The 16,848-nt window shown below is 42.7% G+C and overlaps 1 protein-coding gene across 3 annotated transcripts in view; it reads right to left on the bottom strand.

Annotated features, from left to right (window-relative positions):
* Positions 1–16,848, bottom strand: part of COG4 (component of oligomeric golgi complex 4) — a 35,287-nt gene that overhangs the window by 15,376 nt on the left and 3,063 nt on the right. For 2 of the 3 annotated variants that reach the window (XM_012437450.2, XM_064383287.1), the window contains exons 2-9: positions 16,405–16,487; positions 14,226–14,340; positions 10,790–10,964; positions 8,985–9,178; positions 6,931–7,036; positions 6,250–6,407; positions 5,426–5,484; positions 1,123–1,256 (exon numbers count right to left, since the gene is read on the bottom strand). In XM_012437450.2, the coding sequence (XP_012292873.2) occupies positions 1,123–1,256; positions 5,426–5,484; positions 6,250–6,407; positions 6,931–7,036; positions 8,985–9,178; positions 10,790–10,964; positions 14,226–14,340; positions 16,405–16,487 (1,024 nt within the window). Of the gene's footprint in view, positions 1–1,122; positions 1,257–5,425; positions 5,485–6,249; positions 6,408–6,930; positions 7,037–8,984; positions 9,179–10,789; positions 10,965–14,225; positions 14,341–16,404; positions 16,488–16,848 lie in introns of those variants that run through there. The other variant, XM_064383286.1, reaches the window with a different exon arrangement.

The following is a 16,848-nucleotide window of genomic DNA, read 5'->3' as shown; positions in this document are numbered from 1 at the left end:
ATCTGCCCAGCAGAATTTTTTTTTCTTTTTTAACTCTTGCTTTAGTAGCCAGCAGGAATTAAATGGTTATCTTAAAAACGTAGAGAGTCAATCTGTAAATGAAACTGGACTCTGGTATACCTTTTTAAAAAAATTTAAAAATGTTTATCTTTTATTATTAATTTAATTTAGTTTAATTTTTTAGAGATCAGGACTCACTATGTTGACAAGGCTGGTCTCGAACACCTGGGCTCAAGCGATCTTTCCTCCTCAGCCTCCCAAAGTGCTGGAATTATGCATGAGCCACCACACCCAGCCAAAATTTTTATCTTTTAATATAGTGACAGAGTTTGTCATACTGCTCAGACTGGTCTTGAACTCTTGAGCTCAAGTGATTCTCCCGCCTCAACCTCCCAAAGTGTTGGGATTACAGGCGTGAGCCACTGCACACAGCCCACTTTCTTATCAATGTCTATTATTCCTTGAAAAATTGTGACTGGGGGAACTGGGAGACTGAGAGGGGATGAGAGGATTCCTATACATTATATATTCTTTTTTTTTTAGACAGTCTCGCTATCAACCAGGTTGGAGTGCAGTGGTGCCATCTTGGCTTACGGCAACCTTTGCCCCCCAGGGTTCAAGCAATTCTCTTGTCTCAGCCTCCCAAGTAGCTGGGACTACAGGCACATGGCACCATGCTTGGCTAATTTTTGTATTTTTAGGAAAGACAGGGCTTCACCATATTGGTTAGGCTGGTCTCAAACTCCTAATCTCAGGTGATCCAACCACCTCGGTTTCCCAAAGTACTGGGATTACAGATGTGAGCCAGCGTGCCTGGCCTACATATTCTTTTTTTTTTTTTTTGTAAAAAAACACTTTATTGAAGTATAATTTATATCCCATAATGTTTAAAACAGGGAATCAACGTTCTCATCTGTAAAATGATTAGATGGCCTCAAAGACCTAGTCTAATTCTAAAATCCAGTAAATTTAGATTTCCTCCTGGGAGTCAATTTGCCTACAGACCACCAGGGGTTAATAAGTCCCAATTGTTTCCTTAGTAAGAGATCTGTGGCTTAACCATTATGAAACACTGCCAATTATATCTCAACCCTCCCAAAAAATAGGGGGAAATACTTTTACCTTGCTTTACTTCTTCTGAGGCCATGGAGTCCCCCACCTCAAAATCAGAGCTAATCCTCTTCCTGAGGAAACTTAAGTACAGCTCACTACGGGCATTCATCAGGGTGACCTCAGTCAGGATGGGGTCCAGTTCTCTGAGACACATGGAGCAGAAGGAACAGGAAGACAGTGGATTCCCTTAGACACAGAGCTAGAGGGCAAACAGAGTCCCAAATTCCCCCTCCCCACTAGGCCCATAAGGATTGGCTCTGCCAGATGGCCCTCCTGGCTCTGCTGACCCAATTAGAATCAGAGATAGCTGTCAACCACATTTTCTGTAAATACCTGTTTCACCTAAATTATCCCCTAAAATTCTGCCAGAGGTATATAAAAGGTTGGGAGGTGTGTTTTCTTTTTGAGACAGAGTCTTGCTCTGTTGCCCAGGCTGGAATGCAGTGGCACAATCTCGGCTCACTGCAACCTCCGCCTCCAGGTTCAAGTGGTTCTCATGCCTCAGCCATATGAGTAGCTGGGATTACAGGTGTGTACCACCATGCCTGGCTGATTTTTATATTTTTAGTTGAGATGGGGTTTCACCATGTTGACTAGGCTGGTCTCGAATGCCTGGCCTCAAGTGATCCTCTTAAAGTGCTGGGATTATAGGCATGAGCCAGAGCACCTGGCTTCTTTTGTGGTTTGAATAAAGATTATCTATGTCTCATGTGAAAGAAAACTCCCCAATCTCTAATTTAGTCTTGAGGATGTTAGGAAATACCATTAAACTGTGCCCTACACCCATTCATTTATCCGGATAAATAGCCAAAATAATCTTGAAAAAAACAAAGTTGGAGGAATCCCACTTCCTGATTTCAAAGCTAACTACAAAGCCACAGCAATCAAGAGTGTGGTACTGGCATATGGATAGATATATCGATTAATGGAACAGAATTGTGAGTCCAGATGATTGACTGATTTTCAATGAGTACTGGGACAATTCAATAATGAATGAAGGGTCTTTTCAGCAAATTGTGCTAGGATAACTGAGATCCACATGAAAAAGAATCAAGTTGAACCCCTACCTCACAAGATATACAAAAATTAACTTCCTTTGCACACTGAAGTCCAAGAGATCTTTTCTTTTCATTCCCTCCCTCCAACCTTCCTTCCTTTCCTCTCTCTCTCTTTTTCTTTTTTCTGAGATAGGGTCACCCTCTATCTCCTAGGCCGGAGTACAGTGGCACAATCATAGCTCACTGCAGGCTAAATTTCCCTGGGATCAGGCAATCCTCCCACCTCACCCTCCCAAGTAGCTGGGATTATGGGAGTGTGCCACCATGCCCAACTAATTTTTGTGTTTTTAAAAATTTTTGGAAGCACTGTGGTTTGTACAATTTTTGTATTTTTGACAGAGACCGGTTTCCCCATGTTGTCCAGGCTGGTCTCAAACTCCTGGGCTCAAGTGATCTGTCCAACTCAGCCTCCTAAAGTGCTAGGACTACAGGCAGGGGCCACCTTGGCACCTGGCCCCAAGAGATCTTCACAAACATAAATCTGGTCATACCATATAGTTTCCATTGCTCTCAGAATATAAGACTGAACGGCCTGACTCTAATGATCGCTCGATATCCACCATTTCAGGCTCTCCCCTACTCTTTGCACTTCAGCTACACTGACTTTTTAGTTTTTAAAATACCCATGAGCTTTGCACATGCTTTCTTTGCACTATCTGGAACACTCCTCACATCTTACTCCTACTTACTCTTAAGGTCTCAGATCTAAGGTCATTTCCTTAGGAATTCCTTCTTCAATTTTCCCAGATTAGGCCACATGCCTTTATGACATGCTCTCCTATACCCCACACTTAGTGTATCACAGTGGCTGATGGCATCCACTCTAGTGTCAGACTGCTTGGACTCCATTTCTCACTCTACCACTTTCTAGCCACATGACCTTGGGTAAGTCATTTGACCTCTCCAGGCTTCAGTTTCTTCATCTGTAAAATGTTTATGGATTAAATCAATGATTTTCTACTGAGGGCATTTTATTCCCAGCTCCCCCATTCCCCTACCCATATCCCGCTGGGGTCTTTTAGCATCCAGTGGACAGAGGTCAGGGATGCTTCTATGCTGTTCTATACAATGCATAGAACAGTCCCTGCTAACAAAAAATTATCCAGTCAAGGCCAGGCACAGTGGTTTATGCCTGTAATATCAGTACTTCGGGAGGCTGAGGCGGGCAGGTCACCTGAGGTCAGGAGTTTGAAACCAGCCTGGGCAACATGGTGAACCCCTCTCTCTACTAAAATTAGCCAGGCGTAGTGGTGAGCGCCTATAATCCCAGCTACGCAGGAGGCTGAGGCACGAGAACTGCTTGATCCTGGGAGGTGGAGGTTGCAGTGAGCTGAAATTGTGCCACTGCACTCCAGCCTGGGTGATGGATAATTAAAAAAAAAAAAAAAAAAAAATTATCCAGTCAAAATGCCGTTAGTGCAGAGGCCAAGAAACTTTAGATTAAATGATTTAAATTTGTTAAGTGTTTAAATTTGTCAAGTGTTTAGAACAGTGTCTGGCATATAGTTGATACTACACATGTGTTAGCTACGGTTATTATCTGTCTACTTCACAGATCATAGGTGCCACAAAGACAGAATTATGTTTGTTTGCTCACTTTGCTTGCTGCCATATCAAGGACCAGTATCTGGCCCAAATGTGTACTCAGTAAAACTTTGTTGATTGAATGAATACAATTTAAGTTTAGATTTTCTTTTAATACGCATATATTATTTTTATTATAAAAAAGTAAAAGTTTGGCTGGATTACAGTGGCTCACGCCTGTAATTCCAGTGCTTTGGGAGGCCAAGGCCAGAGGATCACTTGAGATGAGAGGTTTAAGACCAGCCTGGGCAACATAGCAAGCCCTCATCTCTACGAAAAATAAAAAAATTTAGCTGGGAGTGGTGACTGTAATCCTAGCTACTCAGGAGGCTGAGGTCGTAGGATCACTTGAGTCCACGAGTTGGTGGTTGCAGTGAGCTGTGACTGTGCCACTGTACCACTTCACTCTAGCCTGGAAAACAGACCCTGTTTCTAAAAAAAAAAAAAAAATAGTAAAAGTTTAAAATTTTAGGATAGCAGTTACCTTTGAAGGAGGGAAAGAGAAGAGTCACTCTGGGGGCTTCAAAAGTGCAGTCATGCTACATAAGAGCATTTTGGTCAAAAATGAACTGCTGGGCCAGGCATGGTGGCTCATGCCTATAATCCCAGCAATTTGGGAAGACTTTGGGAGGTAAGAGGATCACCTGAGCCCAGGAGGTTGAGATTAGCCTAGGCAACATGGCAAAACCTCGTCTCTACAACAAAAAATACAAAAATTTGCCCATCATGGTGGTGTACACATATGGTCCCAGCTAATTGGGAGGCCAAGGTGGGAGGATTGCTTGAGCCCAAGAGGTCAAGGCTGCAGTGAACTAGGATCATACCATTGCACTGCACTCCAGCCTGGGCTACAAAGCAAGAGCCTATCTCAAAACAAAAACAAAAACAAAAACAGAAACAAAAACCCCCCAAAAACTGTATCTATATACAGAATAGTGGTCCAGTAATATAATACTGTATTTTCACTGTACCTTTTCCATGTTTAGATACACAAATACTTACCATTGTGTTACAATTGCCTAAAGTAGTCAGTACAACAATATGAATATGCCATTCAGGTTTATAGCCTAGGAGCAATAGGTTGTACCATATAGCCTAGGGGTGTAGTAGGCTAAGTACACCCTGTGATATTCATGTTTCTCAGAATGTATTGCAGTTGTTGGTGGGGTGTGGTGGCTCATGCCTGTAACACCAGCACTTTGGGAGGCTGAGGTGGACGGATCACCTGAGGTCAGGAGTTCAGGACCAGCCTGGCCAACATGGCGAAACCCTGTTTCTACTAAAGAATACAAAAAATTAGCCGGGAGTGGTGGTACACGCCTGTAGTCCCAGATGCTTGGGGGGCTGAGGCAGGAGAAATGCTTGAAACTGGGAGGCAGAGGCTGTAGTGAGCCAAGATCTACTGCAGTCTAGCCTGGGTGACAGAGTGAGACTCTGTCTCAAAAAAAAAAAGTATTCTAGTTATTAAATGACATGTGATTGTACTGATTATGACTTATTACACATTTAATTTATATATACTTTTGTTCATATGATACATTCCACTGAAAAATAAGAGCAATTGATAAAACATTTTAAAAACACAGACCACATTGTAACACAGTAGTCTGAGTCATACATGATTACCAATTCAAACTCCTGTGGGCTGAAGAAAAGAGATGGATTATTACCTTGGTTCGATTTTTTCTGTTGTAGAATTTCTCATCAAGTTGTTCTGAACATGCCGGAACTGCAATATACCACAGGAATGAGAATACTCTTCTTCCCCACCCCACCATCTACTGGCCTCTTGCCGGACACTTCAAACTTTTGGCATACAAGAATGATTAGGTTTAGTTTGCTTACTAGGCTTACCTTTCCTTCAAGCCAGCAGTGGGCTTTCAGGATGACAGGCCAAAGATTTGTTTCTGGGTTGGATGCTAATAATACTCACCTCTATTACTGTGCTTAAAAGTCACACTAATGGTGTTGCAAAAGACTACTGTCTACAGTCTCCTAGTCTGGAGTTCTAGAAATACAATTGTATGAGGCCACTCCTATTTTTATGTCCTACTTTTACTTTCTCTGCTCAAAGGAAGGAAAAAATAAAGTTTTGAAAAAGCAAACGTTATCTTTAACATCTAAGGAATGAAGGGGAAATTGGAGACCATTACTTGGACATTTAATACCACCTCAAGTAACAGAATTGTCATTATATCACCAGAGGGCAATGGTGCACATTTTGTGATGGAGAATTGGTCTACCACTTCTGTTGTGTTCCTTTCAGGATGCCCCTTTTATTTCCTTCTCAGTCTTGAACTGAGGCCACCATCAACTCAACAACACCTCAAGTCCAAAGTGAGCTGGCAATGGCCAAGATGCAGGCCAGTCTGCACTCAGCCATTTATTTTTCTCTTGTTTGCACCTTTTTTCATTTTTTCCCCTCCAATTTATTCTACTCAGTGTTCCTGGCTAAAACTGCTACCAAACCCCACCTGTAGCTTCCCCTGCTCACCTGCTGGTGGTAGTCCCTTTGTTTGATGAACTTGTCTACCACCTTCTCCACCTGTCTGTCACATTCCACCTGCAGATATTTGATCAGGGTATAGAGTCTCCCTGGCCCATAATAGGTCTCCACTATTGGTTGGTGGGTCTCCACAATGCGGGCAATCCCTACAAGGGAGGAAGCAAGAGGGTTGTATTCCAAGTATTCTTCTTATAACTTGCTCCCATCTGAGACTAAACCAGGGTCTAGCTCAATCTTTTGGCCACTACACTTTCTGATATGAACACAAATAGGTCTAATCAATGCTAGGGGTTGCTAAGCAAATATGTTAAATATGTACAGTGCTTGGTACACCAGCAGAAATTTGATAAATTACATTGATACTGTTTTCTACAGCAGCATCTTTGGAAATCAGCATCACTTGCTTTCCAGTAATTTATTTTAGGATTAAATTTATTCTTACAGAGTTTGGGGCTTGAGGATTAGGCAGGATCAGAATACTGGAGATATTCTAATCTTTGCTAATAAGGCACTGAATCTGGAAGTTATTTAATTAACCAACCAATTAAAACACAGCAAACTACAAGATTAAATTAAAGTCATCAGGCTAGAAGGGTGAGAAGAAAGGCTAGGATGCAGGTGTCATACAGAAATGTCTCTAGTCTCTCTAGAGTGGAGAAAGAGGCTCACCTTCAAACAGAAGAGTAAGTGTATCTGCAAAGATGACTGCAGCTCTCCGATCACTCATGTCTGTCCCCAGCACCAAGAGCAGATTCTCCTCAGCTTTACTGGCCACCTAAAACAGGGGAAAACTCACATACATTTCTCAGAAAGGCCAGCCTCACACCAGGTATGTCTCAGTTTTCCAAAAAGGCCTCCCACTAGCTTTCTTTTTTTTTTTTTTTAACATTTCTCTTGATGTTTGGAAGCCCAGGCAGCACAGAGGAAACTCCCTTGAGGGCCAATGAACTGTCTGAGCCTCAGGCAGGACAAGGAACATGGGCATGGTGGTAGCTCTTCTTCCATTATTTCCTCCTCATGGAAAATATGGACTGCCATTAGCCAAGGCAGAGAATCCCAGTTTCAACAATCTTCTCAAAGTGTAGCTTTCCATCATTTTTAAAAATAAGAGACAGGGTCTCACTCTGTTGTCCAGGCTGGAGTACAAGGGAGCTAAAGTCATAGTTCACTGTGGCCTTGATCCTCTCACCTCAGCCTCCTGAGTAACTGGAACTACATGAAAGAGCCACTATGCCAGGCTAATTTTTAAAAAATTTCTGTAGAGATGGGGTTTTTCTATGTTGCCCAGGCTGGTCTTGAACTCCTGGTCTCAAGTAATCCTCTTGCCTCAGCCTCCCAAAGTGTTGGAATTACAGGCATGAGCCATTATGCTTGGCATGTTATCATTAACAGCGGTTTGTCAAGCAGGACAAGACCTGGGTACTGCAGAAGGGATTTTTACTGGATTAAAGGTAGAAGCATTTCTAGGTCCCAGGTGGCAAAGTATACTGATTAAAAAAAAGTACCATAGAGCTGTTGTATTTTGTTTTTAATTAATTTTTTAGAATGAGTAAAACGCACACTTAAATATTCAAAAGGAACAAAGGAATGTTCAGTGAAAAGTGGTTCTTCCTCTAACCTGTGTGTCTCTTAATTTCCCAATTTTCTTCAGAGATGACCATTATTAACCCTTCCAAAATAAACCCTATGCTTATACAAATATATCTTGATTGCTAACTCCCTCATTTCAAACAGGAATGACAACATATTGTTTTGTACCCTGTTTAACAAGCCACATATTAAAAAATAAAATATGTCAGCACTTAGGGAATGGTCTCATTTTTCTTAACAGAAGAATAATGGTCTGATAGAGAATTTTTGGTGAGGCACAGAGACGTATAGCTAAAAAATAGCTGAGTGGGGTGGTAGGTCCAGGACTTTGGGAGGCTGAGGTGGGAAGACAGCTTGAGGCCAGGAGTTTGAGACCAGCCTGGGCAACACAGTGAGAACTTTTCTACCAAAAAAAAAAAAAAAAAAAAAAAATTAGCAGGGCATGGTGGCATGTACCTATAGTCTCAGCTACTTGGGAGGCTGAGGCGGGAAAATTTGCTTGAGCCTAGGAAGTCGAGGCTGCAATGAGCTGTGACTGTACCACTGCACTCCAGCCTGGGCAACAGACCAAGATCTCATCTTGATCAATCAACCAATCAAAAGCCAACAACCCTCTGCACAAATGCCTGCTGGACTTGCTTCTCTCCATCTAAGGGGTTAGAGTAGGGAAGCCTTGAGACTTTAACCAAAGCCTGTTTCTTTATCAGGATTTAACCTTATATGGTCACCTCCTTCATCTCAATGTGGCTTATTCTGAGACTCAAGCTTGGTATTGAAAACCACTAACCACGAATTCCAATTGCTCTTAAAAGAAGTCAGTTCCTTACTGACAGCTTAAAAAGAGTGATTCAACTTGTCAGAAAACTTGCATTTTAATTTCGTATGCTTTCACTTGGTCTGTTGAAAATGAAAGTGCATTGGCAGATGTCTTGGCCATGCCTGGTATACAGTAGGCTGGCAATGGATGTGCTGAATGAACACATGCATCCAGTCTTGCCAGCCTACACAGCAAGGGCAGAAAGGGGTGTCAATCCCGAAGAGATAAAGTATCCACAGAAACTGGATCCATCAAGTGCCCCAATCTGCAGGCAGAGAGTCACACAATTATACTGCCAAGCAATCAGGGTCCATACCTGCTTGCAAAGGTATTCTGAGAACTTGCTTAATCCCTCCTCATGCAAACCCAGCAGTGGGAAGATCTTGAAGAAGCGCTCCACCTGGGGCAGATCACCTTCCTTGGTGGCAATGGCAAACTTCTCTGCTACAATGGCTTTGAGACGTTGCTCAGCTTCCTGCAGCAATTTCAGGTTGGCATCAATCATGCTCCCTGCTCAACGGGCAGAAAATGAAAGTTCAAGTAAAGAATGGTACTGTGTCAGGTCCACGCCACTTTGTCTGTGTAATACTATGCATCCAACAAATATGTATTAAGCACTTACTATGTGTAAGATGCTGTGCTAGCAATATGTATAATTACAAGATGAATCAGCCATGATTATACCATCACAGAAGTTAGGATCAAGTAGAAGAAATAAAGTTTGTGCACAAATAATGATGATGAAATACAGTACACAATAAGTGTCATAAGAAAGGTGCCAAAAGTCACATTTTTGGTTAAAGTAATCAGAAAAGGCTTCCTAGAGAAGGTGACATCCCACCTCTCGAAGATGGGCAGGATTCTGATACCTGTACAGGCGGAACAAACATTCCAGGCAAAGGGAATGAAATAAGTAACAGAAGGCAGAAAGATAAAAAGAATATCTGCAGAGTATTGCAAGCAGCATGTTCCTTGGCATATGGAGGAGCTTGAGAAATATTTGCACAATGAACGGATGCATAAGTGAACACCATTAAACAAGGCTAGAAAGACAGAATGTGTAAAGATCATGGATGATCTAAAACATCAGGCTAAGAATTTCATTTTAAAAGTAGGCAATATGGTCAAGTGCAAAGAACGCACTGGCCAGAGAATCAGTAGATCTGGATTCAGTTTCCTTTTCCATAAAATGAGAATACAGTAGTCCCCTCTCATCTGTAGGGGATCCATTCCAAGACCATTATGGATGCCCGAAACCACAGACAATACTGAACCTAATATATACTTTGTTTTTTCCTATACATACATACCTACGATAAAGTTTAATTTGCAAATTAGGCATAGTAAGAGATTAACAACAATAATATATAATAAAATAGAATAATTATAACAATATACCGTGACAAAAGTTACGTAAATGTGGCCTCTCAAAGTATCTTACTGTACTGTACTCACCCTTCTTGTGATGAACAGACAGACAGGGTACAAGATTTTATCACACTACTCAGAACAGCAACCAATTTAAAACTAGTAAGATGTTTATTTCTGCAATTTTCCCTTAATATTTTTGGACTGAGGCTGACCATGAGTAACTCAGGTTGCAGGTAACTGAAATGGCAGAAAGTGAAATCACACATAAGGGGGCACTACTGTAACAAAACCAGCCCCAGGATGGTACAGGACCTACGTATGGCCTACCACCAGATAAAAAAACTTCCTGTCTGGGTGTGGTGGCTCATGCCTGTAATCCCAGCTCTTTGGGAGGTTGAGGCAGGTGGATGACCAGAGATCAGGAGTTTGAGACCAGTCTGTTCAGCATGGTAAAACCCTGTCTCTACTACAAATACAAAAAACATTAGCTGGATGTGGTGGTGTGTGCCTGTAATCCCAGCCACTCAAGAGGCTGAGGCAGGAGAATCGCTTGAACCCGGGAGGCGGAGGCTGCAGTGAGCTGAGATTCCTCCAGTGTACTCCATCCTGACAAGAGCGAGACTCTGTCTCAAACAAAAAAGAAAAAAGAAAACTTCCTACTAACTGATATGTTTTTACTAGTCGAGTCTGCCTACTTCAGATTACAGATGATTTTAACTAAACTAAAAACCAGCAGTTTGGGATGCTGACCCTCTTTGCCCTGTCGGCTGAGCTCAATGACTGACTTGTCGAGGCACAAGTAGCGATGAATGTGGGCTGCAGCTTGCTCATAATCTTCATTCCGCAAAGCAGTCTGAACTCCATCCATACAGAACTTCAGGTCCAAGATGTCATCAGCTCTCTGAATAGCCTGATAGAGGCGGTTCTGCAAAAAAATTTGGTACTTAGAAACAACGTCCTATTCTTTCAAAAACACCTCCCAAGAAGGTAGGGAGATTCAGGAGCTGAATCTGGTCAACCATATGTCCTTTTAAGCTATCAAGAGCAATCTCACAAACACCACCACTACTGTTAACATAACTGTTACTGATGACGATCGAGACTATTGATAGTTATCACACAATTTTAATAACATGATCAAATCATTTTCTCTTTATTTCAGTCTCACTCTGTTGCCCAGGCTGGAGTGCAGTGGCGCAATTATGGCTCACTGCAAACTCTGCCTCCTGGGCCTAAGTTATCCTCCCACCTCAGCCTCCCAAGTAGCTGGGACTATAGTCATGTGTTACCATGCCTGGCTAGTTTTTGTATTTCTTTTGTAGAAACAGGATTTTACCATGTGTCCCAGGCTGGTCTCAAACTCCTGAGCTCAAGCAATCTGCCTGCCTTGGTTTCTCAAAGTGCTGGGATTACAGGTCTGAGCCACAGAGACCCACCTTTTTTTTTTTTTGACACAAGGTTTCACTCTGTGCCCAGGCTGGAGTGCAGTGGTGCAATCTTGGCTAACTACAACCTCTGCCTCCTGGGTTCAAGCAATCCTCCCACTTCAGGCTCCCAAATACCTGGGATTACAGGAGCACATCCCTATAACCAACTAATTTTTGTATTTTTTGTAGAGACAAGGTTTTGCCATGTTGCCCAAACCCAGGCTGGTCCTGAACTCCTGAACTCAAGTGATTCTCTCTCCTCAGCCTCCCAAAGTGCTGAGATACAGGAGTAATCCACCACGCCTGGCCTACTTCATTTTTTTACCTAATTGCCCTGGATAGAACCATACAGCCACCAACTCACATATTAAAGTTTTTTTTAAAACATGCTTGCTTATTCTAGAGACATAGTAAGAGAATGCACCCTTGTCTTCTTCCTCATCTTAGGAGGAATCACATCTTTTACCAGTAAGTATGATGTTAGCTGAGGGTTTTTTTTTTTTTTTTTCAATTTTTGTAGAGACAGGGTCTCACTGTGTTGCTCAGTTTGGTCTCAAACTTCTGGCCTCAAGAGATCCTACTGCTTTGGTATTTTGGTGTTAGGATTATAGGCATGAGACACCACACCTGGCCAGCTGTGGTTTTTCACAGATGCCATTTATATAAAGGCTGAGAAGTTCCTCTCTATGCCAAATTTGTTGAGTGTTTTTACCGTGATGGGGCACTGAATTTTGTCAAATGTTTTCTTCTGAGTCTATAAGGTGATCATGTGTTTTTGTCCTTTTTTCTATTAATATGGTATATTATTAGGTTGGTACAAAAGTAATTGTGGTCTTGGCCATTACTTTTTTTTTTGAGATGAAGTCTTGCCCTGTTGCCCAAGCTGGAGTGCAGTGGCATGATCTTGGCTCACTGCAACCTCCGCCTCCCGGGTTCAAGCGATTTTCCTGTCTCAGCCTCCCGAGTAGCTGGGACTACAGGTGCACACCACCACGTCCGGCTAATTTTTGTATTTTTAGTAGAGATGGGGTTTCACCATATTGGTCAGGCTGGTCTTGAACTCCTGTCCTCATGATCCGCCCGCCTTGGCCTCCCAAAGTGTTGAGATTACAGGTGTGAGCCACCGTGCCTGTCTGGTCATTAATTTTAATTGATTTTCAGATGTTAAATCAACCTTGTATTCCTAGGATAAATTCCACTTCGTCATGGCATATAATCTTCTTTACATATTGCTAGACTTGCTTTGCTAAGGTTTTGTTGAGTATTTTTATGTCTATATTCATAAGAGCTACTGGTCTGATGTCTTCTGTGATATTTTTATCTGGCTTTGGTATCTTACATTAGATTTCTACTGGTTGGTGCTCCTCTAATCTTTATGTGGTAGGCTTTTTTTTTTAAAAATAGAACTGTCATTTATTAACTTATTTATTTATTTATTTTTAATTTGAGACAGGGTCTCACTCTGCAACTCAGACTGAGTACAGTGGCATGACCTTGGCTCACTGCAATCTCTGCCTCTTGGGGTTAAGTGATCCTCCTGCCTTGGCCTCCCAGGTAGCTGGGACTATAGGTGTGCATCATCACACCTGGTTACTTTTTGTATTTTTAAGTAGAGACAAGGTTTGCTATGTTGCCTAGGCTGGTCTCAAACTCCTGTACTCAAGCAATCAGCCTGCCTCAGACTCTCAAAGTGCTGGTATAAAGGTGTGTACTACCATGCCCAGCTAATTTTTGTATTTTTTGTAGAGAAGGGTTCTCCTATGTTGTCTAGGCTGGTCTTGCACTCTTGGGCTCAAGCATTCCTAATGCCTTGGCCTTCTAAAGTGATGAGATTATAGGTATGATCAACACGCCCAGCCCCAAGGACATTTTGATGTTTGAGTTAGTAGAGGGCAATAAAGAATCTATTGGCCAGGCAAGGTGGCTCACATAGGTGGGCGGATCACCTGAGGTCAGGAGTGCAAGACCAAGTTGACCAACATGGAAAAATTCTGTCCCTATAAAAAATACAGAATTAGCTGGGCATGGTGGCGTGTACCTGTAATCCCAGCTACTTAAGAGGCGGAGGCAGGAGAATCACTTGAACCTGGGAGTCGGAGGTTGTGGTGAGCCGAGACTGTGCCACTACATTCCAGCCTGGGCAACAAGAGCAAAACACCATCTTAAAAAAAAATTAGCAGGGTATGGCGGCACATGCCTGTAGTCCCAGCTATTCAGGAGGCTGAGGTAGGAGAATTGCTACAACTCAGGAGGCAGAGATTGCAGTGAGCTGAGATCGCGCCTGGCAACAGAGTGAGACTGAGGCTCAAAAATAAATAAATAAATAAAATAAAATAAAATAAATAAAGAAGCTACTATGTTGGATGTGGTGGCTCATACCTATATATAATCCCATCACTTTTTTTGCATATGGACACTATGTCTTCTACTTTTTTTATACCTCCCTGTAACTTTTAGGTTAGTCTGCTCTATAGTCAACTTTTTCCCGAGGGATGTCAAGGTGGAAGGGTAATTTGAGCCTAGGAGTTCAAGAACAGCCCAGGCAACATGGCAAAACCCCATCTCTACAAAAAATATAAAAACTAACTGGGCATGGTAGTGCATGCCTGTAGTCCTAGCCGCTCAGGAGGCTGAGGTGGGAGGATTGCTTGAGTCCAGAAGGTTGGGGCAGTAGTGAACTGTGATTGTACCACTGCACTCCAGCCTGGGTAACAGAGCAAGACCCTGTCTCAAGTAAAAAAAGAAACTCCATGTATTACCTTGGCCAGATCAAGCTGACGAACTTTGCTGGACACATTCTCAGCCAGGTTGCAAGTAAAGGTGATCATTCCAGCCAGCTGCTTTGCATCTCCCTCAATTAGCTGCAGGTTGGGACTGGAGAAATACATTGTCAGCACACACATAACCATAGGGCAGCGGGTAAGAGATAGAAACTTTTTTTTTGCATGTGGACACTATGTCTTCTACTTTTTTATACATCCCTGTAACTTTTAGCTTACTTTGCTCTACACTCAACTTTTCTCAAGAATGTTTGACTGTACACTCACACCTAGACTTGATAAAAAATTAACTTTTTTTTTTTAGATGGAGTCTGGCTCTGTGAACAAGCTGGAATGCAGTGAACCTCTGCCTCCTGGTTCAAGAGATTCTCCTGCCTCAGCCTCCCGAGTAGCTGGGACTATAGGTGTGCACCAACACACCCAGCTAATTTTTGTATTTTTAGTAGAGACAGGCTTTCACCATGTTGGCCAGGATGGTCTTGATTTCTTGAATTCGTGATCCATCTGCCTTGGCCTCCCTAAGTGCTGAGATTATAGGTATGAGCCACTGCACCTGGCCAAAATTAACTTCTAAAACCAATAAAGACACCCCTAAATAGGTATAGCCAAAGAACTAGAGAACAAATTTTCTCAATTGCCAAGTGAGCATAAGATGCACTAACCAGTACTATCTGAGAGGATGGTGAGATCAAGGAACAACTTTTTTTTTTGAGACAGGGTTTCACTCTGCCACCCAGGCTAGGGTGTGGTGGCACAATCACAGCTCAACATAGCATGATCATGAGCTCCAACTTCTGGGCTCAAGAGATCCTCCTGCCTCAGCCTCCTGAGTAGCTAAGACTACGGACGCACACCACCATGCCCAGCTAATTTATTTATTTTTATTTTTTTGTTTTTGAGACAGGGTCAAAAATAATCCTCTAGCTTCAGCCTCCCAAAGTGCTGGGATTGCAAGCATGAGCCATTGCACCCAGCCAAGGAATAATTTTAATGACTAGCAAGTACACTTTTTTTTTTTTAAAAGACGGGGTTTCACCGTGTTGGTCAGGCTGGTCTTGAACTCCCGACCTCAGGTGATCTGCCCACCTTGGCCTCCAAAGTGCTTGGATTACAGGTGTCAGCCACTACGCCCAAGCCAGTACATACTCTTATTAATATGGTGGTTCTCCGCTGGGCGCGGTAGCTCATGCCTGTAATCCTAACACTTTGGGAGGCCGAGGTGGGTGGATTACCTGAGGTCAGGAGTTCCAGACCAGCCTGGCCAACATGGTAAAACCCCGTCTCTACTAAAAATACAAAATTAGCTGTGTGGTGGCAGGAGCCTGTAATCCCTGCTACTCAGGAGGGCGGGAGGCTGAGGCAGGAGAATCACCTGAACCCGGGAGGCGGAGGTTGCAGTAAGCCGAGATCTCACCACTGCACTCCAGCCTGTGGGACAAGAGCAAAACTCTGTCTCAAAAAAAAAAAAAAAAAAGAAAAAAAAGGTGGTTCTCAAACTTGGACTATGTATTAGAATCAATGGATCACTGGGTAGGCTTATTAAAATACATCTTCCTGGAACCAATTCCCAGAGTTTCTGATTTGGTAAGTTTGGAGTGGGGACCTAGAATTTGCATTTCTTTTTTTTTTTTTTTTTTTCTTTTTTTTTTTGAGACGGAGTTTCGCTCTTGTTACCCAGGCTGGAGTGCAATGGCGCGATCTCGGCTCACCACAACCTCCGCCTCCTGGGTTCAGGCAATTCTCCTGCCTCAGCCTCCTGAGTAGCTGGGATTACAGGCACACGCCACCATGCCCAGCCAATTTTTTGTATTTTTAGTAGAGACGGGGTTTCACCATGTTGATCGGGATGGTCTCGATCTCTTGACCTCGTGATCCACCCGCCTCGGCCTCCCAAAGTGCTGGGATTACAGGCGTGAGCCACCGCGCCCGGCCCGAATTTGCATTTCTAACAAGGTATGATGCTGGTACTATTGGTCCAAGGACTCTTTGAGAACCATCCAACTAATACCTTTAGGTGTTCACTTTTCCTTGAGATAATACCCTTTATTATACTTCAAGCTCAACTAGTGTTTATAACAGAAAGTTAAACAAAATGGTAACTTGTCCAATTGACCCTGCTGGAATTTACATTAGTCCTTGCTGAGACGCACAGACTCACCCCATTCGGTGGAGAGTGACCATCTTACTTTCAATGGTGTTTTGCTGTTCCAAAAGAGCATCTAGCTCTCTTTCCACCACTTTCTGAAACACAGAGAAACATCCTGTCAGCAGAAAGATCAGAAAGAACCCTAAGAGTTATCTAATCCAATCACTTGGCTGAAGGGTCAATCTCATTTCCAAATCCTTTTTTCCTTCCACTATGCTCTCCTTAGACTTTAAAAACATACTTCAGTTTGCACTTACATTGCATGATTGTTATCTTACATATATCTTATTCCATCTGGCAGATGAGCACCACAATGGGAAGAAATTAACTTTTAATCAGTATCATTAGCATAATGTCTAATACAGGAAGTCATTTAAAATACAGTGCCTGGCCTGGCACAGTGGCCTGTAATCTCAGCACTTTGGGAGGCTGAAGTGCGTGGATCACCTGAGGTCA

Source organism: Aotus nancymaae, unplaced genomic scaffold (genome assembly GCF_030222135.1).
Source record: "Aotus nancymaae isolate 86718 unplaced genomic scaffold, 86718_ANA_hifiasm-v0.15.2.pri h1tg000030l, whole genome shotgun sequence".
NCBI lineage: Eukaryota > Metazoa > Chordata > Mammalia > Primates > Aotidae > Aotus > Aotus nancymaae.
Note: the sequence above shows the minus strand (reverse complement) of the source record. Positions and strands in the feature narration are given on the sequence as shown.